Source organism: Thermobia domestica, chromosome 7, assembly GCF_964235325.1.
Source record: "Thermobia domestica chromosome 7, izTheDome1.hap1.1, whole genome shotgun sequence".
In the NCBI taxonomy this organism is placed as follows: domain Eukaryota; kingdom Metazoa; phylum Arthropoda; class Insecta; order Zygentoma; family Lepismatidae; genus Thermobia; species Thermobia domestica.
In genome coordinates, this window is record NC_137460.1 from 152,639,980 (window position 1) to 152,667,922 (window position 27,943).

At 34.6% G+C, this 27,943-nt stretch overlaps 1 protein-coding gene across 14 annotated transcripts in view; it reads right to left on the reverse strand.

Moving 5' to 3' along the window:
• Nucleotides 1–27,943, reverse strand: part of DIP2 (disco-interacting protein 2) — a 298,258-nt gene that overhangs the window by 10,059 nt on the left and 260,256 nt on the right. For 11 of the 14 annotated variants that reach the window (XM_081765435.1, XM_081765439.1, XM_081765437.1 and 8 more), the window contains 9 exons: nucleotides 26,958–27,088; nucleotides 21,811–22,057; nucleotides 19,727–19,866; nucleotides 18,425–18,552; nucleotides 17,093–17,257; nucleotides 15,931–16,046; nucleotides 12,476–12,699; nucleotides 7,550–7,744; nucleotides 5,797–6,019 (listed from right to left, as the gene is read on the reverse strand). In XM_081765435.1, coding sequence (XP_081621561.1) covers nucleotides 5,797–6,019; nucleotides 7,550–7,744; nucleotides 12,476–12,699; nucleotides 15,931–16,046; nucleotides 17,093–17,257; nucleotides 18,425–18,552; nucleotides 19,727–19,866; nucleotides 21,811–22,057; nucleotides 26,958–27,088 — 1,569 coding nt within the window. The remainder of the gene's footprint in view (nucleotides 1–5,796; nucleotides 6,020–7,549; nucleotides 7,745–12,475; nucleotides 12,700–15,930; nucleotides 16,047–17,092; nucleotides 17,258–18,424; nucleotides 18,553–19,726; nucleotides 19,867–21,810; nucleotides 22,058–26,957; nucleotides 27,089–27,943) is intronic. The other 3 variants (XM_081765446.1, XM_081765436.1, XM_081765434.1) reach the window with 3 other exon arrangements.

Genomic DNA, 27,943 nt, shown 5'->3' on the forward strand with positions numbered 1-27,943 from the left:
TGCGTACGAGCGGCAGCTTCTGGGGGCGGCAAAATATTTAGTTTCTAGCTGTTCTTTATTGTAAAAGTTACACAGATACTGAAAGGTTTAATTTTCCAACCTTGCTTACAAAACTTTTAAGGAGAGACTATTTTTTATAACAACGAAAGCAGAATGAATTGAACAAAAGAAAGATGCCGACAATGTACAGTCGAAAATCGTTTACAATAAGACGTTGATATTGAAGTTTCCGCATGATTTTTACAATGTCAGTCTCTAGAAAAAAAAAAAAAAAAAGTAAAAGACAGAGCAAAAGAAAATGCACTACGTTGAGTCTACTGATAAGTGAGTGCAGTTTTCGGTATTCGTTGTTTCAGTGCTAAGTTAATTTAATGATTATGCTGTTAATTTGAGCAGCAGTTCTTGTGTTGTTATCCATATTTGAGAGCATTAGTGGGTTTGTAACTTCAACATGAAGCGAACAAAATGATGTGAGGTGGCTTATAGTAAACTTGCAAACGAAAAGTGAGAAAGAGAGACAACCTTAAAAAAAAGCTCGACACAGTGGACACATTTTTCTTGTTTCTGTTTTAATGAAGGGAACAAAAGATTTCGAAAGCAGCAGTTGTAATTCGCGAAATAAGGTAAAACCGAGTACATCGAATGAATTCTGTGATACGCAAAATGCTCAAATGTTCTAGTTTTGGAGGAGGAAAAAGGACTCCTGCGATAAACTTCTTGAAGTTCCTGACTGTGATAGCGCCAGTCCCGAAATAGTGATGATCTTGCTGAAAGGTGTGCAATAAGTCTCCTTTGTGTAACTGACATTCTCCTAAGCCGTGAAATTATAGAGAATACAAAAAGCAATTTTTGTAAGTAGCAAAGACTCATAGTAGGGAAGACAAGATTTTAAAGTTTTTTTTTTTTTTTTTTTCAGACTTCGTATTACAAGTCATGACATTTCAGACTTAAAAAATATTACGAATATTGTAGCAACTCACGAAAATTCTGAAGACACAAAGATAAGTGCCAGTTGATACTCTTAACAAGTCAGAAATCTGTTGGCCCTTCGAAAATATTATTAATGATATTTTCAGCCGGTTTGATCACTGTGTTATTTTTTTTTAAATCGTAATGAAGCTGACACATTGCGAGCTTCCCTTATGTGATCATGAAGAAAGAAAATCCATTCTCTGCACAATGACAAATATATGATGTCTGTAGATCTAATTGTTGAGTTTGATCCATTTCTTGCGGAATACATTGAACGGTATGTAAATCCAGAGAAGGGTTATATAAACTTGTCCACTACAATTTGTGAAGAAGGTACTGAACTTCTTGCTGATCGTGTGGAAAAAAGGGCGTTATCCTATCTACCCCCAAACAAAAGGCTCGCACTATAACCACTACACCAGAGGGGACAGCTGAATAAAACATGTATTGTCAGTGTACACATACTTATGGATTCACGAGTAGTATGCCTGCAAAACCATCAACTACGCTATCACTGTTCTTGTTTGTTTGTCATTGCTGGCTTTTATGGACGTGAGGTTTACCTGTCAGCTCCTGAGCTTCTCAGTCTCTGTGTAGTTAACTGAGAAAGGAGCAACAAAAACGAACTGTAGAAATTACTACTCTACGTTCTGGAATCAAACCAGGGACACTAAGAAACAAAAGGTAAGCGTTCTATGTCTCCAGTTCTGCTTACTACACAGAATTTCATCCTTTCAAAAATGAATTCTTTGACATAGAATATACCATAAGATTTGGAAAAAGAAAAATCTACATGAAGAACTTACTAGAGCATTAAAAATAAATATGAAACATATATTCCTTACTACATGATTAGTTGCATGCTTGTCCTGGATTAGCATGGAGTTCAAGTTCGTACTAAAACTCATATATAGTGAAGTACACACAACCGACACATACATATCTACAAGTTACAATTTTAATAGGAGCACATATACTACAGGCATCGTAGACTAATATCTATGTATAACATTGAGAAGTCAGTCTACTATTTAATATATACAGTAATTGCAATTCCTAACATACTTAAAAAAAGAACTTAGTTGCCTTTCTTTGGCGTAAATAGTACTGATTTTGTATACTGTAATAAAAATAAAAAAACAATATAAACAAAGAGCTTTTGTCAATTCTGAATTTCTTCTTTGGTGCTGTTACACGATTTGAATACAGTATTTTGGATCACTTGTTTAGCTTGTAATATAAACATGACTCCAGACAAACCACACAATAATTTAAACGTGCCGAGGAATTCAATGTTAATATACAATTTTAAAAAAAGAAGAAACCAGAATTGATATAAAGAACTTTTTCTTTAACCAGCACCATCGCTCTCTCTTAAATTATTTGTATGTTATACATACATCTAGAACGGCCTTAAGTGCAGCAGTTATAATTTGTAATACGCAAGTCTTCCAATTTTAAAAAATAAAAGTTTCCAAGTACTCCGTTTAACTATTATGAGCACTTCAAGCGCACCTCGGTATTCTACGTAAGCGCAGCAATGACGAAGGGAGTGAAGGTAGGAATGCATCTACATCAGCATCACTAGTACTATGCGAATACACGCCGAGGAGGTGCAAAATTAAGGAAGACAGAACGATTATGCAGAGGAATGGGATTTAAAAACAACACAGATGGTAGAAGCACATATGAGTGAAATAAACATTAAGATGAAACGATGTGTGCACATGATGGTTTCATTTCCTCCACCCACACGGACATTACGATGCATTCAGGCAAGAAAAGTGTTCATGTTTGTCTTTTTAAATGGTTCTATTTCAAGTTATGTACTACTCACATAGTTAGTACTTTTACGAACTTGTTTAGGTAGTACATAAAGTATGCTAACCACAAATGCCAAAGGAAAATTATGAGTATCAGAGTGAACTTCCGACAGAACTAACATTGGGCATTAGTTGAACAACAAATAACGAAAATTTGTTTTTTTGGAGCAACAAAATACTCTATACTAAATATAAATTATTCAAATTGTTTAAAAATAACTTTGAATTAATAGCTGTTTGTTTTCAAACAAGTCATTTTTTTTTTATTATTAATTAACTTTCATATCAATGCTCAAAACTTTAGTAGCAGTAGTACATTCCTTTTAAAAGCGATATTTCACTGTTTGTATTATTCAAATAGTTTTAAATATAATGGATAATAATTATAATTTTTCCAAGATCTTGGAAAGCACGCATTGCTTTGATATTATAAGTCATAATTCCACGATTCGACTGGTGGGATTGAGGAAAAAACATTAATCAGTCGCGGGATTTAAACTTAAAATCCCCCAATTACAAAATCAGACAGAAAATACGTATGGTACAAAATACCTATTAATAACCTACATATTTTACTTTTAAAACATCTTATTGAATCAAATTATTATACTTTACAAAATGATTATCACCTGGTTAACCCAATTAGATTTCTTCATTTTAAAAATTCGATTTTAATTTCTCAAACATAGCATTTTGAATTTTAAATACATACTCAAATACAGTAGCACCTTAATAGTGTGCCATACTGTATTCGCAGATGAACAGTGATAATGTATACTAAAGTCATATGAATACTACTGGCTATCATGCAAACACAAACATGCTGACACAGTAAGCACGCACACTGCACGTACTGTAACAATTATAAACATGAAATTTCCTCTCAACAGTCAGTAGCTGCAACTCTCGTTTTAAAAATTTCTCCCGTAATTGAATCCATCTTTTATAAATGAAAAATAATATTTAAAAAAGCAACGAGATAAATGCCCCCTTTCTGAAACACTTACAGGGAACTGAAATAAACAGGAATTCTGAATTACTACAGAATTCAGTAATAAGAAAATTACCGGATATATCGATTAAATTACAAGGTTTTGAAACACACTGAATTGTTTTCTCGAGTTGGAAAATATGGCTAATTTTAAAAGTGTATAAGCATACTTACGAATAAAATCTATATAAGTAAACCTGATAGTTCTTATTACAAAGCTTTCATGACAGTGATCATTGTTTACTATCTGTGATTTTTAAAATTGATAAGACAAATTTGCCTTATAGTTTATTTTATTTCTTTTTTAAATTTCTGAAGTGTTTTTGAAAATAGATCTCGAGAATATTAATTTTACTTCATTACCTATCATGTGTATGATGAAAGAACTAAGGGACGAAATATAACTTTTTTAAAGATACAAAATCGCAAAGCTTACACAAAAATCTAAGAACCAATTTTTATAAACCACAGAACAATATCAGCATCTCCTCGGAAATCATCAATCCATGAATATAGAACTAAACATACATGACGAATGATTTTGACTACTACAAAAAATGCTATGAAGTGACTGAATGATTAACTAATGTATTTTAGTAATTATTATGGTGCAAATTCTGAACGAGCCTCTACAAAGAAATTATAGCTTCAGTTTAATATCCTGTAGTTATTACCTTCATGGTAAAGAAACTGATGATAACTACTGAATGAAAAACCGAAAAGAAATGAGAGAACTCTACGGCCAGGGACTGATCTTATAACCCTTCATACTATAAGTGAGTCTTTCAAGCATATCATTTCGTAAATATCCCATATCAACCTAACACATCAACTAAAGTGAACAAACTTCTAACAATTTAGAAATGTAATATTTGACTTTGGCTTACTATCAAGTGCGGTGAAGAAAACCAGGGAAAAATAAATAACTTCGGTGCCATTACTTACCTAACATTCGGTGAGTAATTTTATTTTTACCGTTTCCACAGCGCCTGATGAGTGTGGAGATCTTCACGAAAAATATTGTACTTTTATGAATTGGTCTGTTGTATTAAGTTTTATGGTCGCTTACTCTAAAGGAAGAACACAGACTGAAAGTATTTGAGAACAAGGTTCTGAGACGAATATTCGGACCCAAGAGGAACGGGAATGGGGAATGGCGGAAATTTCATACCGAACATTGTTAGGGTCATCAAGTCTAGGAGGCTCAGGTGGGCAGGTCATGTAGCCAGAATGGAAGAAAATAGGAATGCTTTCAAAGTCTTAACTGGAAGACCGATCGGAAAACGACCATTAGGAAGACCTAGCCCCAGATGGGAAGACAATATTAAGATGAATCTCACAGAAATAGAAATACAAAGTAATAACTGGATCAAGTTGGCTAAGGATAGAAGTCAGTGGAGAGCTTTTCTGAACGCGGCATTGAACCTCCGGGTTTCATAGGCCATAGAGTTAGTTAGTTAGTAGCAAGTTTTATTCCGCTTTTGATATGAATGTATTTATCATGTCAATACACTCATATAAAACGCAAAAGCAAGCTTATAACAGGCCAATTCATAAAAGTATGATATTTGTCGCGTATATTTTATTTTATCAGGCGCTGTGGAAACGATCAAAACAAGATTACTGACTGAAGTTGGAGACATATCGATGTTTTATAGCTCTTTATTTCCACCTATTCTTTTCACCGTGCTTGATATAGGAAGAATAGTATGAAATAACCGTTCGAACTAAAATTCCGAACAAACGTAATGTATTTTTCTCTTTCAAATTTAGTAACTTTAGAATGATAATGAGAATAGATTTTAGTGCATTGCTCCTTGGTTGGTCGGTAGAAGGAAAATAATGGGTACAAATGAGAGCTACATCTGATGCTGACTGCAAAAGGAAAAATAAATAAATAAACGAAAGCATAGCAAACAAAAATACAAGCAGTTTGGTAGCATGCGCAATCATTAAAAGCTTTCGTTTTTTCATGTAAGTAAGATAAGTAAGATTTGTCCGCTGCTGCACCTGAGGTCTCCTGCTGGGCTGTTTCACCACCTGAAGAAGATTCCTCACCTCCGTCTGATTGCACGCATTCGGTTCGCCGAAGGAACCCCAGGTACCCCGTTCGAGCATAAATCTCTCCGGTGTTCCCTGTGACTAGTCTTGCGTTGAAGTGATCCGCGTAATCACTTTCATCACCGTAAATGGTGAAATACCCACTTGCATTGTGCGATGACTGAACCCATATCTGAAACAGAAAAGAATCGTGATTCGATTATACTCATTAACATAGAAACTTAAAGTCAGAGAATAGTTTACAGTTTCAACATAGTTCTGGAGTGTATACTCTTCTTAATATAAGAGGGCATGAGGTGAAATGATTAGAATGCGTTAAAAAATATGTTATTTTAATCCAACGTTACTACAATTGTCCACTTGTGTAGCTAAATCTCTGAAAATGGCAGATTCCTCCTTCATTTTATGCAAATCGTTAGACCTGTATGTAAGATAAAAATTTAGAAAATAATAATAACAATAACAACCAAGAACTGCTCGCTTCACCGCGTACAATTTTAATTTTCCTTACATGATGGATTTTTATTGTTATTTACCACAGTGGTGGTGGTGGCGGTAGTAGTAATAGTAGTAGTAGTAGTAGTAGCAGTAGTAGTAGTACAATAATAATAATAATAATAATAATAATAATATAGAAGAAGCAGAAAAAAAGATTTTCTGTTGAACATACATAATTCTATAATGTGTACCGTATTATTAAGGAAAAGTTAAACATATGTCATTATGTGTTACATACTATTAACACAATATATACAGAATTGGAACAAAGGGGTTTCAACATGAGCATATGCAGGATGATCCAAATATTTTGTCACACCGTACTGAAAAGTGTAAGAACAATAGAGTTTGGTATTAGTAGTATGTGTATCGGATTTAGTTCATCACTGTCAATGTCACCGATACAGATTATCTGTATGAACACCATCATTTGCATGGAACAAAATGATGCTGCGCCATGTCCAATTATATATTTTACGAAGCGTTGCCTTGGCTGTTGAAAAGGGTGTCTTCACAGTGCCCTTCAACTGTTGAATTGTCTGGTATGCAGTAGTGATTTTGCTTGTATGTAAGTTGGTTCATGTGATGACTTGATAACGGCGCAGTGAAGTATCATAAAGAAACATTTCTCATCATACGTCAGCCATCCATCTAGGAACTGACTATTCCGCTTACATAGCAGAAAAGAAGCATGCGTTTCCTCGTGTCACTATCTGAGCTTCAGTTAACTCCTCGTCCCATTTTATACTATTTCCCAAGATGACGAAGCTGTTGGCGAATACTTTATACAATGATGCATTGAATTTCATATCGACCTCAACAGCCGCCTTGAGTGCCTCGTTCTTTATGACTTGTGGAAGTCCTGTATGTTATATTGTGATTGGCTAACATGTACTACATCCGTATCCAGTGACTGGTTACTTTTTCTTCTCATTTCATTAACGTTTATTCGTCGTTTAAACTTTTAAAGCGAATAGACCCATAAAACTGTCCCTAAGTTTGACCTGTTCACACTGACGTCCCTATTTAACTGTAGCGATAACAACCAGTAGGTTACAACGAGAAAAAAAATCACCAATACGTTACCATATCTTTTCCTTGAAACGAATGGTATAAAGAGCGCGTGGAATGCCACTACGTAAATTCCGAAAGAACTTTTTCAGATACCTAATAACTGTAATGAAATTAATAATCGAGTAATTACCTCTCCCAGATGCGAGTCTCCACATTGTCCTTTGGTTTCTGGATTTGCTATGATGACTTTAACACCAGGCAGAAGTTTACCAGATTCCATGACACACAATGAATGTGGGCTTCCCCGCTCCACCAACGATACCCTGTCATTTCGTAACGCTCGTAGGTCAACATAAACTGTGGATGGTTCCGGACTGGACGCACCCTGGCGAAAAAGATCAAGTGAAATTTTACATGTATTGCAAAGTAAGAATACAATACCACAAATTATACAAAATACATAAAGAAAATCTCTAGTATATGTTAAATTTCATTTATATTCTTACGATTCATTTGTTTCTCCTACCTTTTACCTAAAGTGTAAGTAAAACTTCATTTTTTTTTCTTTATATCAACTACCTATACAATAATAAATAACGGACATGCTAAAATAATGGCTACTAGGGAGATAACCATCTTGTAGTAGACTTCAAAACAAACAAACAAACAAACAAACAAAAACAATGCCTAGGAAACAAGGTCAAGAATTATGGAACCTATCATAATCGGCGAAGGAATTACACAAGAACTAGTATACGCTCTACCTAAATACCATGTTTCAGAATACTATGTTAAAAGCGCAACGAATTGTATAGAGGATGTTGGGGTATGGGTAGACTCTTTTAAGTACTAATTAGGCATAAATGACAATCTTCATGTAGACTTCATTTAAACATCATTATATTTCATTCATGAAATATACAACACCGAGAATTACTAATATCACTTTTCCCTTTCATGTAACTACCAATATTATATACAACACATTTAACTTTACAGAAAACTTTTTCTTAATAAATGAAACCAAATTTCGATATTAAAATATAATTTGGTAATGCTTGAAGGGTACATTTACTAACTTGTTCTTGTTTAAGAACAAAAGTGATCAAAATGTGTCATATATTAGAGCTCGGCAATCACTTTTATCTGCAAATACATAGTTGTTCCATAAGAGCTAACGATGGTAATCTGATTAGTTGGTCATTGGAAGACACAAATGTAATGAAAAAAAAAAAAAAAATCTTATCGTCCAACTGTGCGAAAGCTGAAGCCAGCTCTCTTGTTTAACAATAGTTGCTTTATTGCTTAGATACAGTTTTGTTCAAACCTGACCATCACCTCTTTTTCAAAAGCTGTGCACTCTATCATACATTTGAAATTAAGTTAAACAAATGCTGATTTTTCTAGGCAATTGAAACCTTTACTTACACACAAATTATTTTAATTTCATATGTACCGTTGCCAAAATATGACTTTTTAACGATAGGTGAGTAACAAGGATGATTTTACTGTAGTTTCGACATGTTTTTATATATACAGTGCGTTCCACGAATAACACTAAGGCCAGTCTCCTGAAGAAACCAAGGCAGATAGAAACATGAAACCTGTCGTTTCCTTCAAGGGACATAAAAGACAACATTATGCTGATAAAGAGAATCCTCCAAGAGGGGGACCTAACGGAGTTACGGGGTTAACTATAAAATTTTAAATAGCAACCCCAACCATGTTATACCTCGTTTGAAAGCTAATGACGTGTAGAGACCAGTTCTGGAAACTGCTTGTCGCTATAGTGTCTCTATCCATCACGGCTGCCATCCGTAATTATGGTCGGAGTTCTCCTCCTAATTCCCTCAGGCTCCCGCCATGGGGATTTTTCTTATCAGCATAATGTTGTCCTTTATGTCTCTTTAAGGTTACAAAAGGTTTCATGCTTCTACCTGGCTTCGTTTCTTCAGGAGACGGGCCTTAGTGTTATGCGTAGAACGTACTTCGACCCTACTTACGGATGGCCACCATGTTGGACAGAAACAAGCTAGTCACATGTAGTTTCCAAAATTGGTTTCTACAAGTGATTACCTTTCACACGAGATACCACATGGAGGGGGTTGCTATTTAAAATTTTGTAGTTACCCCCTGTAACCCCCTTGAGCGCACCTCATGGGGGGTTCTCCATTTCAGACTAATGTTGTCTTTTATGTCCCTTTAAGGTTACAAAAGGTGTGTGTGTGTGTACCGTACAATCGATAAGGTGAAAATATTGGACTCGGGTGCTATTTCTTTGAGTGTAAGGAATAACAGGAAAACATGTCTTCATCGGAATGTGAATTAGATTAGACAAATAAATCTGCCACGACAATCGTGAACGGTTAGGACAATGACTGGAACGTTATCAACATCCAAGACGGTTCTTAAACCACTCCCCATGAACAGTGTGTGTCATTACTGGCATGGGGATCTATGAGAGGGAGTGATAAAGCACGTCTTTCTCAGGCGAGGTGAAACCATCAATGCAGATCATTACATTGCTGAACTCCATGAAATGTATTGCAAACTTGTCCGCAAAAATCCAACAATATGCAACAAGCATGGTATCTTCACGATGTATGACAATGTTTTTTGTGCAAAGGACGGTATAGACCAGTAGTTCTCAAACTGAGGTCCGTGGACTCCTGGGAGTCCGCAAGACCTAGCCAAGAGGTACACGACGCCTAAAAGTGAATGTATTGTAATTAAATGGAACTCACAGCTGTTATGCAAGAAGTATTTTTTCAGTTACTAAAAAGAAAGCAATTAGAAATTATACGTACGTTTGTAAATTTAAATGTTTTTCCTACTTTACTAAATTTCTGCCCTGTGAGTAAGGAGAGTTGTCTGAAAAGGCGTTGCAACATTTTATATCTTTCCCTAACACTTACTTATGTGAGCAGCCTTTTCTGCTCTTTGCGGTATTAAAACCTTAAATCGAAATCGTTTTAATGTGGAATCGAACCTAAAATTGATGGTGACAAAACTTATTCCGGATTTTAGTGCAATTATGGAAAAACAGAAAGAATTCCATCCCTCACATTCCTCACATTTGAGAACATTGTTTATCAAGTGGATTTCCTAATTTTTAAAAAAGTGATTTTTCAGTCTTGAAACTTACTGTATTTTCAACTGAAATTTCGTTCACTAGGGAACAATCATGATCTTTAGAATTTATTACTTATTGCATTATTTTTCTTGATCTTCTTCTTGTCAGTGGTAATTCTAATTAGTATATATTTTTAAATACCACGTGAAATTTCAGGTAGTATCGCACGGGGGTCCGCAGATCACTTTCCGAATGAACAGGGGGTCCGCGTTATCGGAAGGTTTGAGAACCACTGGAATAGACTTGCAATATAAAACCCTGCCTCGCCTACAGTATTTCCCCGATATCTCTCCACCGACTATAATTTTTCCCGTCATCTCGACCACTTGGGAGAAAATACCTTCCTTGGAGACTGGGCGGTCCAAGGTGCAGTTGAGGACTTCCTTGCATCTTATCTTATGGATTTCTTTCGACAAAGAACTAATCACTGGCCAAGCAATGGCAAAAGTGTGTGGTTAAAGACGACGATAGTTTTCATTAACCAGATATTGTAGTTTAGTTAACATTTTTTGGCCTCTGGAAATGACCCACTGAAACGGACATGTCATTCGTACCAACTTAATATAAATGTTCTCCATTTACTGTAAACGTTCAAGCATTAAAACACATTTAATAAACGCGCAAAATTTAGGAGAGCAGGAAATCGTTTAGCAAGAAGAGTTTCCGTTTGCTCTGCGTCCTCCCCTCATGAGTACTCTCTTGTTGGTACTCCATCAACTTTCGTTAACCTAACGACTCTAGGAATTATTTTTTAGACAAAGCGAACTATTCTGCAGTCATTTAAAATGATTTGTTTTGTCCAAACGCGCGAAAATGCATTTGAAATTATATAGATCTTACACAATGCCATGAAGCGCCAACGTAAAAAATTATTTTCTGATAATTCAGTGGTAATTCAACTCGGGAAATCAAAAACCAGCCTTTAATTCTTTGTCAGCTGAATGGTAAGTTATTTTGTTTTTCTTACATTTGTACCATCTCACGACTTATCAGCTCACAATCCTTAGCACTCATGAAACAACTACATATTTCCAGATAGAAGTGACTCCAGAACTCTAAGATATGACATCTTTTGGTCACTTTTATGTTTAAACAAGTTCACAGTGTACACTCTTCAAACATTATCAAATTAATTATATTTTAATATTGAAATTTGATTCCATTTTAGTATGAAAGAAGTTTTCTTTGAAGTTAAAATATATTGTGTGTGGCTGTATAACTCCTGAAAATAATATTGGTAATTGCATAAAAGGAAAAAACGATATTAATCAATTTCAGTTAATAACAGAGAAACGTAATGATCTTTAAACGGCATCTACACGAATATTATTCTTTATGGCTAATTAGTATATTTAAAAGTGTCTCCCCGTACTCAAACTTCCTCTACACAATTCGTTGCGACGGGTCAGATATTTAGATTGAGTGTATACTAGTTCTTATGTAGATCCTTCATCCGATACCGATAATTCCCATAGTTCTCGAATTATGCAACTTCAAAGTTTATTTTCCTCATTTCCCGAACTTATAACTTTGGAATGAGGCATTTTCTGTCCTATGTTTACTTTTTTTCTTTTTTTAATTTCGAGGTCTCCTACAAGATGGCTATCTTCGTAGTAGCCATTAATTTTAACGCCCGGTATACACACAGTTGCTATTCAAAAATACTATGATCTATTTTCTTAATGATTTCTTTTGCTTGTAAGGTAATTTCAGATTTTCTTTTTTTAAATACTTTTGTTAAGAACAGCTAGCAGTATTAGGGTGATAAACTAATCACAGTGTGTTGTAGACAAGTAACACACATCCATTTGTAGACTTAATGTTATTCACACTTATATTAAAGGACTAAGACTTGTCTTATGTGTGTTACTTGTTTTTCTTGCGGATGAAAGTGAAACATTGGGTGAAAGAAGGAAAACAAATAACGGAGACAAGGTTAGTCTGTATTTCTTTAATTAAAATTATTGTCTATTATCAATTTACCTGTAAGCAAATGGCAACATTCACTCGACAGCCAAAGCTTGTAGAGACAGCTCGGGGACTAAGGCCAAGGGCAGAGAAGAGTTTTGAGAAGCTGTTGGTTAAGGATATGCGAGGTCTTTCCTCAGCCACTACAACACATGTCCGTACACACCCTAAGTTTACTCCTCTTTGCTTCAGCTGACTGACTGAAGAGCCCAGGCCTTTGGTACACAGCTCCATTACACCTAAAATACATCAAACAATATGATTTACAAAAACAAAAACAATTTATTTGCAGCACAACATAATGAATATGAGGTTGGGTCCTTCTTCTATAAGAACATAAAAAATAACTTTTTCGAAAGCATTTTCATTCAGTATTCATTCTATATCCCTCGCTTTCTCATATGGAGACATTACGAGACCTGTTAGAATATTAGGGTCAGATGGTGGCCAGAAAGATCTTTTTAAAAGAAACTAAACAATTTACTTATTTTTAAAATGATCTTTTAGATCTGTTGTCGTAGTTGGTTGGTTGGAGCTGAAGAAATCTTTGCATCACAGACACAATATGAAACTTGGATCTAAGTTTATGTGAGATCCATTCCACATCTGCTAATCAAGCATATAATAACTCAGCAACCATTATTTAAGAAGACATTTTTATGTGCAACATTGATAAATTTAATGAAAGGAAATTAGATGAATCTCATAATTAAAGACCAATTAATATCTTTCCGGTTGCTACGTCAGCATTTTAATTTTGTCAAATTATTTTATTTACGCGTATTTTAACACATCTGGCACAACGAAACTTGACAGCTCAGAAATTTGGTTGACAAAAATTTTACTTTTCAATACAGAAGTCGAGTACGTGAAGTTCATTCTGCCCATGGAGTTACTAATCTAAACCAATATGATATAAACTACAGCTTACGCACACATCTTTTAAAAATAACGTCATAACTTCTTTGTTCTTGACAAGGAAACGCATCAAAAATTACCAAATGTAAGACACGATCAGCTTAAACAACAAAAGATAATAGTAGTAGTATAAAGTACTGCTTAGGATCTTTCGGAGGTCACTTTGAATATACTTGGGAAGATAATCTGGGATCTCTAATAAAAGAGTAACATGATTCACACAAAGTCAAAATGAATTGTTGCACCCCTCGTAACGAATAAATAGTTACAGATTCCTATAAGAGTATTTTTCTAGAGGTTATGTGTCATTATTTGTTTTTTATCGTTCTACGCACTGATATATGAACATAGCTGGCACAAACAAGATATACTCGTTTACATAATAACACATGTCACCAAGCACATGAAATCTAATGAATTTAACGAAATCTAGATTAACGTTTATCAGTTATATTCTCTAGGCTAAAGGAGGCGGATAATAAACAAGAGAATAATAATGAAATAAATAATGGAATGCAGACAATAAAAATAGGATAGCCCGTATCCATTGTTAAATGCCGAAGACAGAGTGTGCCGAAAATGTGACATAAGTTTCACGGAGAAAATTACCATCTAACAAATTTTGCAATGCAAAGATTCTGTTATTCAACAATGGAAAACAAACCAAAGTACAAAAATAAAAAGACTTGAAAAATTTGCTGAAGTGAATTACAAGTTACTACAGTGATTTAAAAGTTCACTTTGCAATAATATTTCCATTAGTGCTCCGTTGTTAAAAGAAAAGGCGCTTTAAATTGTTACATCCCTTGGGAAGACAAGTTTCCGGGCAGATGTAGGTAGCTGTGGGCACATTCCTACAATGACATAACGTTATGTTCCATGCAGTCAGTAAGGAATCAGGAAAAGTAAATGATGCTATACGTCAGACGTGGAGAGAGATGATTTCATCAATTGTCGAAGGTTATTCATCAAAAACTATTTATTTTTCTGTACTGTTTTCAACGCTATCGTTAACACTTGTTCGATCAATGTAAAAGGACAAGCTAGCGAAAGAACCGAAAGAAAATACACCACACACATTCGTAGTACTGTGAATTGTACATGTTTCGTATCCTTAACAAAGATAGTGTATCTTAGAAAACGAATAAAAGACACTCCTAACAGGTTTCCAATGAAATGAGGAGTGGTCGCCTCCTCATTTCACTGTATATGTATACACACACTGGTAGTTATCACAATAATAGAAAAATCTTCACAAAATCCAATTACTTGATTAATACGAGGACCACATTTGTCTTGTATTGCCTTGTGTTGGACGCTGAATTGAGAGATACAACTCATGATCGTTTTTAGAAGAATAGTAGGCCAGACTTCATGTAGTGCAGCTCAAGTTGTGCCAGTAACGATGGATGGGGAAATCTGCGCTGAACTCACTGATCTAATACTGACAATAAATGTTGAATAATGTTTCAAGTCGAGAGATTGACGGGGCCAGGAACATATTTAGTTTATCCTGATTTTCCTCAAATTATGTTTCGGCAGGTTTGCCTGCATATATTGATATATCGTCACCTTAGAAAACTGTGTAGTTGTTACAATACTATATGGTCGTTATTTGTGCCACACGATGCACCTGGCCACCTAAAATGTTCACATTCTATTAGAGTAATTCAGTTTTTGAAAGTAATACAAGGACCAGTATAGAGTCGACGGTACTTTTAACGGTAGGTTATAGGAAATAGGTCGTCCGAGACATACCACTCTTTAGGTGTCCTTTATAATCCCCCTCCCCCTCCTATTACTGGAAATGAAAGAAGGAAAATATAACATATCGGATCATTTTACTCTTCTGTAATCATCGGGGGTACTTGTTTTTAGTTATCGGATCAATCTTCTTCGCGCTCTTATGTAAAGTTCTAAAATCCCAGTCCTACCGCAAATATTGAGGCTATGCAGATGTTGCTGGATTATAATTGTAGAAACAATTTATCCTAGGTGCTGATTTTTTATGTAGAAACAGTTCATCCTAAGTGCTCGTTGGAGCTCCTCAGTTACTTTGTCCGCATTAGCTCTACAGTTTTTCGTAACAATCCTCTTTACTTTTCGTCAGTTCCTGCCATTTTCGTCTGCTATTTCTCTTCTCCGATGATATCTTACCACGAGCTCTGTATATTGCTTATAAACTTGGATACTATCTTCACATTTGCAACCTTAGATTCACTTGCTCTATTTAACCGCGCACTTGATCTGTTTCACAATTGAGCCTCTTTCAATATCGGAAACGTCCTTCATTCTGCACCACGAATGTTTGGCCTATTGCACAAACGAATCTGTACCTGTACTATACTGCCTCGCATAACATTCGTTATCAACCAACAGAGCACCAACACAAGATAGTAGCAGTACTCGAATATTCGGTGTTACTAACTCACAGAGATTACGAGTTACATTATGTGAGTGTTTCCATCATTTTGATAACTGCATATATATTCGTGGCAATTTTGATAATGTACTCGTATATAGAACACACAATAAAATAGAATACAACTTACCATATGAGCAGAAAGTGTCTCTAACTCTATACTGACTAACAGCCGTAAGCCAAAGCGCCGGATTTACTTCCACTTCCGAAGGGGGAATGAGAATGGAATGGTGACCAGAATAGATGCTAGAGGAGAAAACGGAAAAGATAAGCTCAAATACTATAATTTTGTTCAGAAATATTAATCTATTTAGAAAATATTAAATACTCACTCGCATAATTCATACGTTTGAACTTTGATCATGAAACTAATATATTATTGACAATATACTATAAAGGAATAATTCGTACAATTATATTATATATATATATGGTTACGATGAAGATACTTGAAGATACTTAAAGTATCACACTGCCATGGTTAGTTATAAGAATAGTGCTAAACTCTGTGGGCCGTTATCATATCATGTTGCTATTGTTAATGCACTACTCCGAAGAGGTGAACATTCTATAATGGAGTACTCTGAATTGGTATTTATAACTAAACACTGTAAAGAACAAATTACAAGCTACACTAATATGTTTACACCCACACACACTCATGCGAGTGGTTACAACAAAGAATATTAGAGTGAAATTTACCGCAATTCTTTCTTCACTACTAAAAATACATGAAAATTGAATCAACTTTTTGTATGACATTGGATCTAATTCAGAATGATGTTTTATGATTTTTCTTTCTGTGAACTGATTTTTCATACGTGATTCCATATCCTATAAATTATTAATTGGAAATACATATAAAGCTTATATTACGTAGAATATGCTTTGAATTTGCTTACATTACACTCTAAAAACTGTACACTTATATTTCTATTATTATCGATTTGTAGTGGCGGACAGTTACTTATACAAGTAAATTAATACTCTGTCTCTTAGGATAATGCAGGACGTAATAATAATAATAATAATAATAATAATAATAATAATAATAATAATAATAATAATAAAAAGATTAATAATAATAAAAAGATTAATAGATCTTCCACAACCAAACAACATACAATTCACACAGAAGTTGCACCATTATATTAAAACAAAAACGAATAAAACTATTATATATTTTCTTGGAAAACATCAGATAAAGAGGTCTTTAAATTTAAAGTAATACTGCAGAATGTAGTTCTTGAGCAAGAAATTAATTATAATGCTTGGATTTGGCAGCTACCTACCTGCTTAAACACCAGAGGGCAAAGCCGAGGCCACAATATGGGTCCAAGCAAAGTGCAATATGTCTAGAAGGGTACAACTCACAAGCTAGTTTCATAGACCTACATAATGAGGTGACTGCTGCATGGGACATCTTTATACCAGCAAGCATACCGGTAGTCGAAACACTACAGTGGAATACAGAGGGATATATTAGCACAGCTACTTAAAATTCAACTAATACTAAGCATTGTATCCTAGCATGTTACGCTGAAATACTTACATATTCACATCCGTTCTTAAATATATATTTCTAACATATATTCATAAAATTGTTTTGAGAAATTTGTACTAAAAATGTTCACTATGTTATCATTTGATCCTTTTAACTATCAATTTATTAAGTATCATTATATCACACCACTGAAAATTATATTAGGATATTATAATTACATTTTTCCTCAAAGATTTTTGTTACTAAGCACAATGTATTAAATAAATGTTATTTCAAATGTGAAGTAGTCTCGATGGTTTAATCTATTTCTATACGATATCAATGTATCAAATCAAAATAAACAAAAACTGCTGTCCATAAATTTTGCTACATTTTAAATGTTTCATTATTGTCGCATGTCTCATTTCGCATCATAATGTTAAACTTCTGACACAAGTTACACACATGTATACATCTAAACTAAAAATATTTTACTGCAATATTTTGTGACATTTGCTCTTATTTATTCCAACATGCGTTTTATTATTACATTACTTTTACTTGAATGCAAAGTTCATTGGAAGTCTCACTACTATTGCTTCTATCACATCTGGGTAGAAATTCAACGTTTGAGAGTTCGTACAACTCAATCACAAAATATAAACTAAATACAAATGAGTTCATGAATTTAACACGAGCAATGTGAGTTTATGATGTACTTTCTAAAGCAGTAATAATGATCGTCATCATTGCTTCGAATTCCAATCAGAGCTCTAGCCAGTCTAGCCTTCTCATACTCAACAGGGTAATATGGGATCAGCATATCGACTTCTAACACCTTTTATCAGGGATGTTAAAATAAAATATCTTTGTCTTTTTTATATTCTGGCTGTTTTGAATCTCAATTCGCTACTTCTTAATTCAAGTTGCACCCGAACTAACTCACGACGCCCAGTAAAAACAGATTGGGAATCGAATGCACAGCACATATTTCTAGAATCTTTTCATAAGACTTTATCATTATCATTATTAATTTCACACTTTAATTTCTTACGTAAAAATGTATCTTAATTTTAGATGTCTTATAGGATCTTAGATTTTTTTTTTTAAACAATGAAGCTTAGCTGACATGTGAGGTTACCTAAAATCCAAATACGCTAGCATTTCAGCTGTTGGGGCTCTGTAGACACCTGGCAGTTTCTTCTTAGGCATGTCGTCTGTGTCTAGGGTTAAGGGCCATGACTTGATATCTACTACGTTGCTTGCTTCCTACAATTACACATAAAACAAGAAGATAATATTAATCTATTCAATATTTTACTCGTTACGCACATACTTAAAACTACACATACGTAATAGACACGTCACATTCATAAAAATGAAGTAAGAGAATTTAATAGTAAGTAACACTTGACATAGTTTTATGAGAATATATTAACAGTGAAAATATTAACTTCAATATTCAGCTGAAGTCAGCATTAATGTTATTCAATTCAGATAATATTAGTTTCTACTAGAATAAGAATCTAATTTACTAACATTATAATTTATATCAGGTCTATCCTTTACTCAATTTTTCTAACCTTAAAAATCTGATTGAGACTTAGTTATACATTTAATACAGAAATATATAACTATGCGATAAATTGTTATATATTAACAATTGGGGTACGCGTATTTAAATGCTTCTAAAAGAGATGTTGCTTACATAGAGTAGATATCACTTACTTTTACAATATAAACAACGTGTCAGATAAAACCAAAATTTACGCTGATCAAGATAAGTGTAGGGGACATCATAAATACATATTATAATTTTTACTATTTATTCTATTACTAATACCATAGGGCTCCAACGTGCTTCTTGTAGAAAGATGTAATATTCATTATAATGTGAATGCAACTTAACTATCCTGATTCATACAGAAAAACCAAATTGGTTTCAAAAAACAAGAGGACTCACACATCAGTTCCCTTTGATGTGTAAAAGTTATACTCAAGAAGTTTCATCAACATGGGATATCTGTGTAATTTACAGCAAGGAAATGTATGTATTCTAATAAATTGAAAGAAAATAGGAACATTAAATACATAGCATTAACACTGATAACTGGAATTTGTAAGGAAAAAAAAATTACAGTTATCAGCTGGAGCGTAAAATTAAATCATTGACATAGGAATATTGGTAATTTATTTATCCATAAACCAGTCAACTAAATTCCACCATTCTCAATTTTGGATATATGAATTTTCAAGAATAACATATTCATCTTCACTTTATTCTAGGTTCACAACGAGGATTTTAACTACATTAAAAGCTACGTTTGTTTACTAATAGATATTTTAAAAGGCCTGAGAAAGTTCAACAAGCAGAGATTTCAAGAAATACTTAGAACGAAACTGTCTCTGATAATACCTCAGAAATTACAAATATTTTACCTACCTTAGATTTAAGAAGTTTGATCACATTTTGATTCGAGAGCACGAGAACGGATTTACTAACATCTACTATCATTCTAACGGTAGGAAGGGTTGTTTGAAGATTTTGTGGGTGAGGAGGTCGAATGGTCACTGGAACAGCACCTGAAACATAAATACACACAAGGTTAAAACAGATAACGGGAAAAACCGAAAAGAAGTAAAAATTAAATAAATATATAAAACACATGTTAAAGAGCATTTAAAATAATAGCTTTCTTACTGCATATCAACTAGGAATATGATATTAGTTTATGAAGACACAACGAACTCTTTTCAATTAGCGGGTATTTAATTCGTACCAGCCTTGTATTTACGAAAGGCATATGAATAACATGTTATCAAAATAATATATGCCAATAATTACAGATGTATTTCTCATTTATCAAATAAATTCTCACACAATATGTATTTAAGTTAAGTTTAATGCCTTGTACACTGCAGTGGTAACATTCTCACTCCATAACAAATTTTACGTATCGTATATGATGTGTTTTTAACAGTTAGAATGGCGTGTGAAACTAACAGCGTTCCCATTCGGAAGTTAATTTTAGGAAAAAGTGTCAAAGTGGGAGCAGATAAAACTTCAGGAGCGTGTACGCTCCTCTTCGCACTCCCTTCCAACTAGTGCAGCCCGTGGATACCGTGCATATTTTCTTCAAATACAATGGTCGTCCAATACTGGCACGATTATATGTGGACCGAAATTTTGAGACTTTGGATCTTAGTCAGGTTACGAGTACTGTGATGGTCAAACATCGGATGTATTATATTTCTCTGAAATCTCAATCAGGTCGGCAAATACCTTTCATATTTCAGTTTTTTTTTTTTTTTTTTTAAGTGGATGTGAAACTCTATTTCACAATCAGCTAAGGAGAGTACTTGGTAATCAAAATAGTTCATTGTAATTTATTTTAAATGTTACACATTATTAGCAAATGCTCCGCGTGTTGACGTGGAAATATTTTATCACTCTTTCTAATTCCTCTTCGTCTGTGATATTATATACGCGAAAGTGAAAATTCCGTCTAATCTAGGATCCATATGGCAAAAAGAGAACATATATACAAAATTTCAAGGTTCTACGTCTGACAGTTTCGAAGGTTTGGCGAACGAAAAAAATCTTAGTGTTGCATTTCGCAAACTCCGTCCCATTTACAAGCCTAGTGTGCAAGGAAACCAGTTATGCAAAATTTCAAGGTTCTATGCCCAACTTCAAACTGTAACTATGGATCTCTATTAATAGTGCACTGTAAATGCGGTAAAGATTATAAAGATTAGTATGTATTAGAAAATGTAATTATCTCATTCTCCTGTGATTGATTTTGTAAAATGATTCAATTCCTGTGACTGAACTTGGCCAAAACCAGTTCTTTTAGGACAAAAGCCACTACAACATTCTTTTTTAGGGTAGGGGGCCGCGGTGGCTCAGTGGTAGAGCGTTCACCTCTGGTGCATGGGGTCACGGGTTCAAACCGTGCTCCCGCCAAGTGAACTTTGTGGTGGACAAACACCGTTCGCGTGGGTTTTCTCGGGGTTCTCCCGTTTCCTCCCACTTTCTTCATTCCACCATTTCATTCATTTCTCATAATCACCGTCTCCTTTAGCCTAACCGGCATAACCGTGAGACGTAAAACTCAAAGATTTCATTTCATTTCATTTTCATTTTCTTTTTTAGGGTTAAAACCACGAAATTCATTAACATGGAATCAGCATATCGGGCAAAGACCACGCAGGCTCTACGCCTAACAGCTTTGGAGATCTGGAAAACGGAAAAAGTCCCTTTATGGCCCGTTCCTCTTAGGGGTCGTACTTACGCAAAACACCATCTTATCTACATGTTACGTTGGAAAGAGAGCAAATTTACACAAAATTTCAAGGTTCTACTAGTTTTGAAGGTCTGTTGATAAGTGAATCAGTGGATTTACTCTTGTGCATTGAGTTTTTTTTTTTCTATTTTGTTTTTCCATGGTAATAACTATCACATCATGAAATACTTTGAGGTATAAGGTGAAAGTAAGAAACCATTTATAAATATAAAATTCTTACCTACATACAAACAGCCATAGAAAGCACATATCAAATCTACTCCTGGAGGATAAATTAATGCCACATGGTCTCCTGTGTTGATTTTTCCTTTCTCTAACAAGAGGCAGCCAACTCGCTCAGCCTTTTTGTGCAATTGAGAACAAGATAAAACTGTTGCCACTGTTCCTTTAGAGTTAAGAAGGGTGAAGATTACGTGGTCAGCTGTTGTTTGCGCTCGCCACCTCAGGATTTCCGAAATAAATTGGTACTGAAATTAACACGACAGGATAATGTTACATTAAGCTACACATTAAATAATTTTATAATTATTTAAAATTATTACAATAAAGAAATAAGGTTAAATAAGGAAGTAATATATATATAAATGGATCAGAGTGACCATCTAGCATGCAGAAAATTCCTGATCTGAGTTCCTGAATTCAACGTTTACATAGTGCAGTTGTGTTGAAACTTGTCAATATACAGTCATACAAAGTTGACTCACTCTAGCGTAGAAGAAGAAAATTAAAATTGTCCATAACTCAGTCAATAATCATCACTATGAAGTTCAAGGTATGTGAAATTCAATAAATATTATTCTTCCGACAATGAACGTATGCCTGGTTTTATCCACCACTGTAAGATGTATTAAAAACTCCGAATATTAGATGTACTCTGTTTTTGTCGATAATGAAGGTAACAATTTATTGGAAACAACGACAGTAAGAAACAGTTGAAACTTCAACGAATAAATGACAAATTATAAAATTATGACTTCATTCGTTTTGAGTTTAACGTCTTTTTCAGCAGCGAGGCTATATGAGACGGGACCTACTGACTGGAATCCGAACCACATGAGCTCCCGCCGGAAATCGAACCCGGGTCTCCCACGCCAAAGGCGTGTACGCTAACCGCTCAGCCACGAAGGAACTCTATGAAAACAGGTTAACATTCAAAGTACAGCGTCTCGTGTTGGACTGTCTGCAGCCATCTTCCTGTCAGTTTCTCGATGCCACATCTAGTCCTTAGAGGCAAAGAAGCCGGTTACTGCTATTTCCATCTTCTGCTGGTTACTGATTTCAAAACGTACACCATGGACCGGAACAGGTAGTACTTCGAAGGGGCAATATCAGGACTATATACTGACTGTGGCATCAGTACGATGTCATCAAGTACCTGTGTTTTTTGTTTTTTTTCGAGACGAGTGTAATTTTGTGTTATTCTGTTGCGCCAGGGCGCGCTTTCGGTTCACCAATCGAGGACATTTTTGGCATTGTGCAGCAAACGTTTGCTCCAAGTGTTCGGAATAAAAGTTGATATTCATGAGATAAGCCAGTTAGGAACGATCTCGGAATGAATTAGCCTCTCGTAGTCCCAAACACAGATCAGGATTTTACGCTCGAAATGGCACTGTTTGATAATCAATTCTGAAGGCTGACTATTCTTCAATCACTATTTTTGCACATTCGAATTTTGGAAAAAACACTTTCGTCGCATGTGACAATTCGTTTCAAGAAACGCACATCACGAATATATTGCAGCAGTTTTCGTCGCACGCCTACTCTCCTCTAGCCTGAGATGGGGCAAACTCATGTGGCACAATGCGGCAGCTCCAGATAGTTTTCCTGAGTTCGTGAAGGAAATACACTACAGTGGACTGGGATATGTCCAGTTGATTTGACAATCATTGACTGGTAAATGGATTTTCCTCAATGGCATATAGTATGACCTCAGAATCTGTTACCCTGGGAAGGCTGGACCTACGGTGATTTTCGACTATCTTTACAACCTGCATGAAATTTCTGGAGCCAACGAACTGCTGTACTGTGGTTCAGTGCAACCTCTCCTTTCGCATGCCAAATGTTTTTGATTGCTACCGCAAAGTTATGCCCGAGTTCAAACCCATACAGTAACAATTCACGTATCAGACATTATTGAGCACTAACACAAAACCGACTAAAGATACTGATGGAGTGGCGGCCTTAGTGTTAAAATAGTCCGCTTGCCACACTACCTCTTGAGCCACTTTGATCTTGTACTTATGGTCGATCACGGCTTATACACGCCTGCGGCTTGGATTGTGGAAATATTGCAAGATCTATGACTTATCTTGTATATCCACGAAAAAGCTCCAAAATATGCATAATGTTCCACCAAGTCTGACGGGGATCAAATTTACTGAACCACTGTGAGTGTTCCCCGCATTAAGCTTACCCTATATGACTTACCAATTGACTCAAAACAACCATAATTCTGATCTTTTGACTAGTATAAATGAAGAAAAATTAGTATTTATGTAGTCTACTTATTTGTAAAACTTAAAATTTTATTTTTAGACATTTTGTTATTCTCTGTTTATTTGTATTTTAATAACTACTTATATGCATTAGAAATGTAACATTTACATATTTCTCTACGGCTTCGTATGCACTTTATTATTATTATTTTATTGCAACATTTCAGAGGTTAATGCAGCTTTAAAATCTTGAGTCTATTTAAAATGTAGCTGAACAATATTCATTCGTTCCTTACGTGTTCCAAAAAATTACACACACATCAGGCCATTAAATTCAGGAATCTTAAAATACATTAAGAAAATATTTTAAAATTTTCTTCACAATAATTGTTAGCTCCAAGGATTTAGGATTTAGATTTCTGGGCTTTCGGCATCTATGGTCATGTTAGCCCGTCACGTTTGAGGGATGACGTCCCTCGATGAGCACACTATCCGGGAAAAGGAAAGGAAGGAAGCGGCCTGGGACCAGTACGTTAGGTACCATCCCAACATATGCCTGGTGTGAATGAGGAAAACCCAGAAAAACCTCATTCAGGATAGCTGGCCTGAAAAAAAACCTTTTACACTTTTTCGACCGAGTGCCCTCTCCGGGAATCGAACCTGGGATTGCTCGCACCATGTTAGCTCCAAGGATACGTACAGCAGTTATCTACATAGAATAAAACTATACAAGATTACGATGGCAACTGTGACTTTATCATAACCTTACGTGAAATACATAGGAATATCTAAACGCATATATAGTGCCGCAATACACGTCAAAAGAATCTAATCTGGATTGTGATAATTTTAAAACATCAACATGTCTCAATAGGGTAGTATTTATTTATATGGAGAAAAATAAATTTTGAATTTTGTTTAGACGTGCCCCTAAATGATTAAACATTGGACAAAAACAAACCACAACAAAACTAAGTCCATTGAGTAATATTAAATGGGCCCTCAAACGATCTTGAATGCATCCTTGTAATTTAGAAATGGATGAAGGGAATGGCACCATATCTTGAATTAAGGTAGTGAAGGTAAGACCACACCCCATTTTGTGTAGCATCATCATGGCGGCCGTTTTGATTGCAGATCAAAAATTCCAAATCGGAAGAGGATCATGTGATATTGCTTTGAGGTGGCTTTCACCCAAACAAATCTGACATAATTCTAAAGATATATGTAATCATGTAAGAGTTATTACATGTGGAAAACGAAATGCTCCGATGTAATGTTATTGTACTAGTCTATCTAGTTACAGACAGTGTAATTGTATGTTTTGGAAGATTTAAATGTCTTCCCTGACACAAACTGCCAGAGAAATTTGAATCTTTGCATCCCTACATACTAAAAATAAGCCTACACATAGATTAATTCATGTAACATTCCAAAGAAATGAGGAAGAAATGAGGGAACACGGAAAAAATATAAATATTCCTTGTATAGTAGCTTTATAGTAGTAAGTATAGTAGTAAGTTTTCAATTTTGTTTGCTGCATAATTTATTTTTATTGCACCTATGAAAAGATCGCCTGTAGTCCTTCACTATCTGTGGTTAAAAAAAAAAAAAAAAAAAAAAAAAAAAAAAAAAAAAAAAAAAAAAAAAGTTATATTTCTCATGGACCAATCAAGGTTACAGGTTTCATATTAAAATAACTAAAATTTGTGTTGGTTGTTCCTCATTCGTAAATATTGAAACAGTGATGTTCAAAAAAAAGTTTTTCTTCTCGCTAAAGAGGAACACTGTCATTGAAGTTGATAGGATTATGATAGATGTCAGGTTTGGTTGCGCATGAAATAAATGCTCTATCTTGTGCTGCCATCTATGGACATTAACGTTAAGTAATGCAGCATAGCGCTCGGCGCAGTGTAAAAGGTAATAATCATAGTGATAACACGTCAAGTTCTTCCAGTGCATAATGTTGCGGTGATTTACAAATTATGGAGGAAAATTAACAATTCTATGGGTTTGTTAGTGATTAATAGAAAATCAGTAGTGAACCTTGTGTAGAAATTTTATTATTTAGTAGTATTATTTATTTTACATTTTTTTCTTTGGTAATTTACTTTGCTTAAATTTTGGTTATTTCAACATAAGGCCATTTCCTGATTGCCTATTAATCATATTATAGTAATAATTAATAGTAATGTTAAATTGTATTTTCGGAATAACCTCCTCAAAATTAAAATTGGAATATTTGTGTTGTAACAAATTCACCACGAGCAACGTATACACGGTAATATTGCGCACAGTAGGAATTTTAGTACTCCCTTTCGATATTTCTTTATATATACTGTTAATTGTAGAATATTTATTTTGTTGTACTTTTGCAGTTATATGTTATAATAAATTGTTACATATCGAAAGGTGGATTTCTCTTCAAAATCCGGTTCCTGCCACTATATTTCAGCTAGGTCCATTAAACCTGACCACTAAGCCTGTAGTGCTGTTAGCATCGACCAGTGCCGTTACAATATGAATAAATGTCCATATTTTAAAGTTTTTTTTTTTTTTTTTGCTTCTATTGAAAAGACACGTGACTTCGAGACTACACTATAGAGCCACCCCTACTTGATGCATATGTAAAACATTTGGCATTAATCCATTCCTTTAATTTTTATTCCGTACTTATTTACCGAAACAAATTAGCAAATGTAGAGTTCTATTGTTTTTCTCTTTTAAATTTTATTACAAACTCACTACACAACCACGATGAAAAATTCTAGCTTAGAATGGCGCTGAGGATGTAGTAAAGTAAAAATATCTACTTATAGTAACGAAAAAAAAACTTTGTTTTGGAAGAACTTTGAAATTTACCCAGCACAACTTAAACGTTCAGATACAAAAATCATATATAAATATTTCAATGAACACTTTAAATGCTTACTTTTCGTGCTGAGTCTGAATCTTCATCGACGACTCCCATGTCTCTTCCCTGAGCAGAAGCCAACCTATTTCCTTGCACGATGTTTCCCACCATCACAGATGCTGGGCCAATGTCTGTAACATAATTAGTAGCTAGGAAGCCACATTACAAAAAATGTTGTTGAAGCAGATAAGCAAAAGGCTTCATTAATACAGCTATTTACAATTGTTTATAAGGTGGAAGAGGAGGTACACTACACACTTCTTTAAAGATGCAGGAATTGACAGGACCACAACACCAGTGTGACATCTCCATAAAAGACAAAACGACTATGTGCAGAATGTGTTCACAGTTTACCACAACTACAATATTTGATCATCACCATGCTTGTTTTATGCCACTTAGATTGTACAACTTAAGCTACACTTTATGATGTAACAACCCAATTCCCGGATGAAAATTTTTCAATAGATTGTATTGCAATATGCATATCGATTCTTTTTGGTGTTATTTGTTACACTTAGCTGTCAAAATATTCCACGATATGGAGCTAAGGCTGCTCAATAAAAGCAGAACGTAAATTAGATATATCAAGTTGATGCGTAGAATTTCTCAAAGTAATTCCATTTCGTACTACTATACTCTCCAACTATTTTATCTTACTCTTCATATATTCTACTGTTTCTGTCGGTCTGCAAGTTGGAAAATCAGTCCATTACATACTCGGTTAAATCGAAAATGTGCATAGATTCTGGATATAGAATCGAAATTATAGGCACCAAAGTCGAAGCGAGCTCCTGAATTGGCTATATAGTTAGCCACATTGTCTATAAAGAACAATATTTGCCATATCACAAACAAGGCGATGATCAAACAACAAATTTTCCTGTGACTTCATTTCCTGCATACCCACAATTTGACATGGGTACAGAAACCAAATCTCAAATTTACAGTTCAGACAAATACAATATTAAAATATACAGCTGGATTCATGTTTAATTCTTACA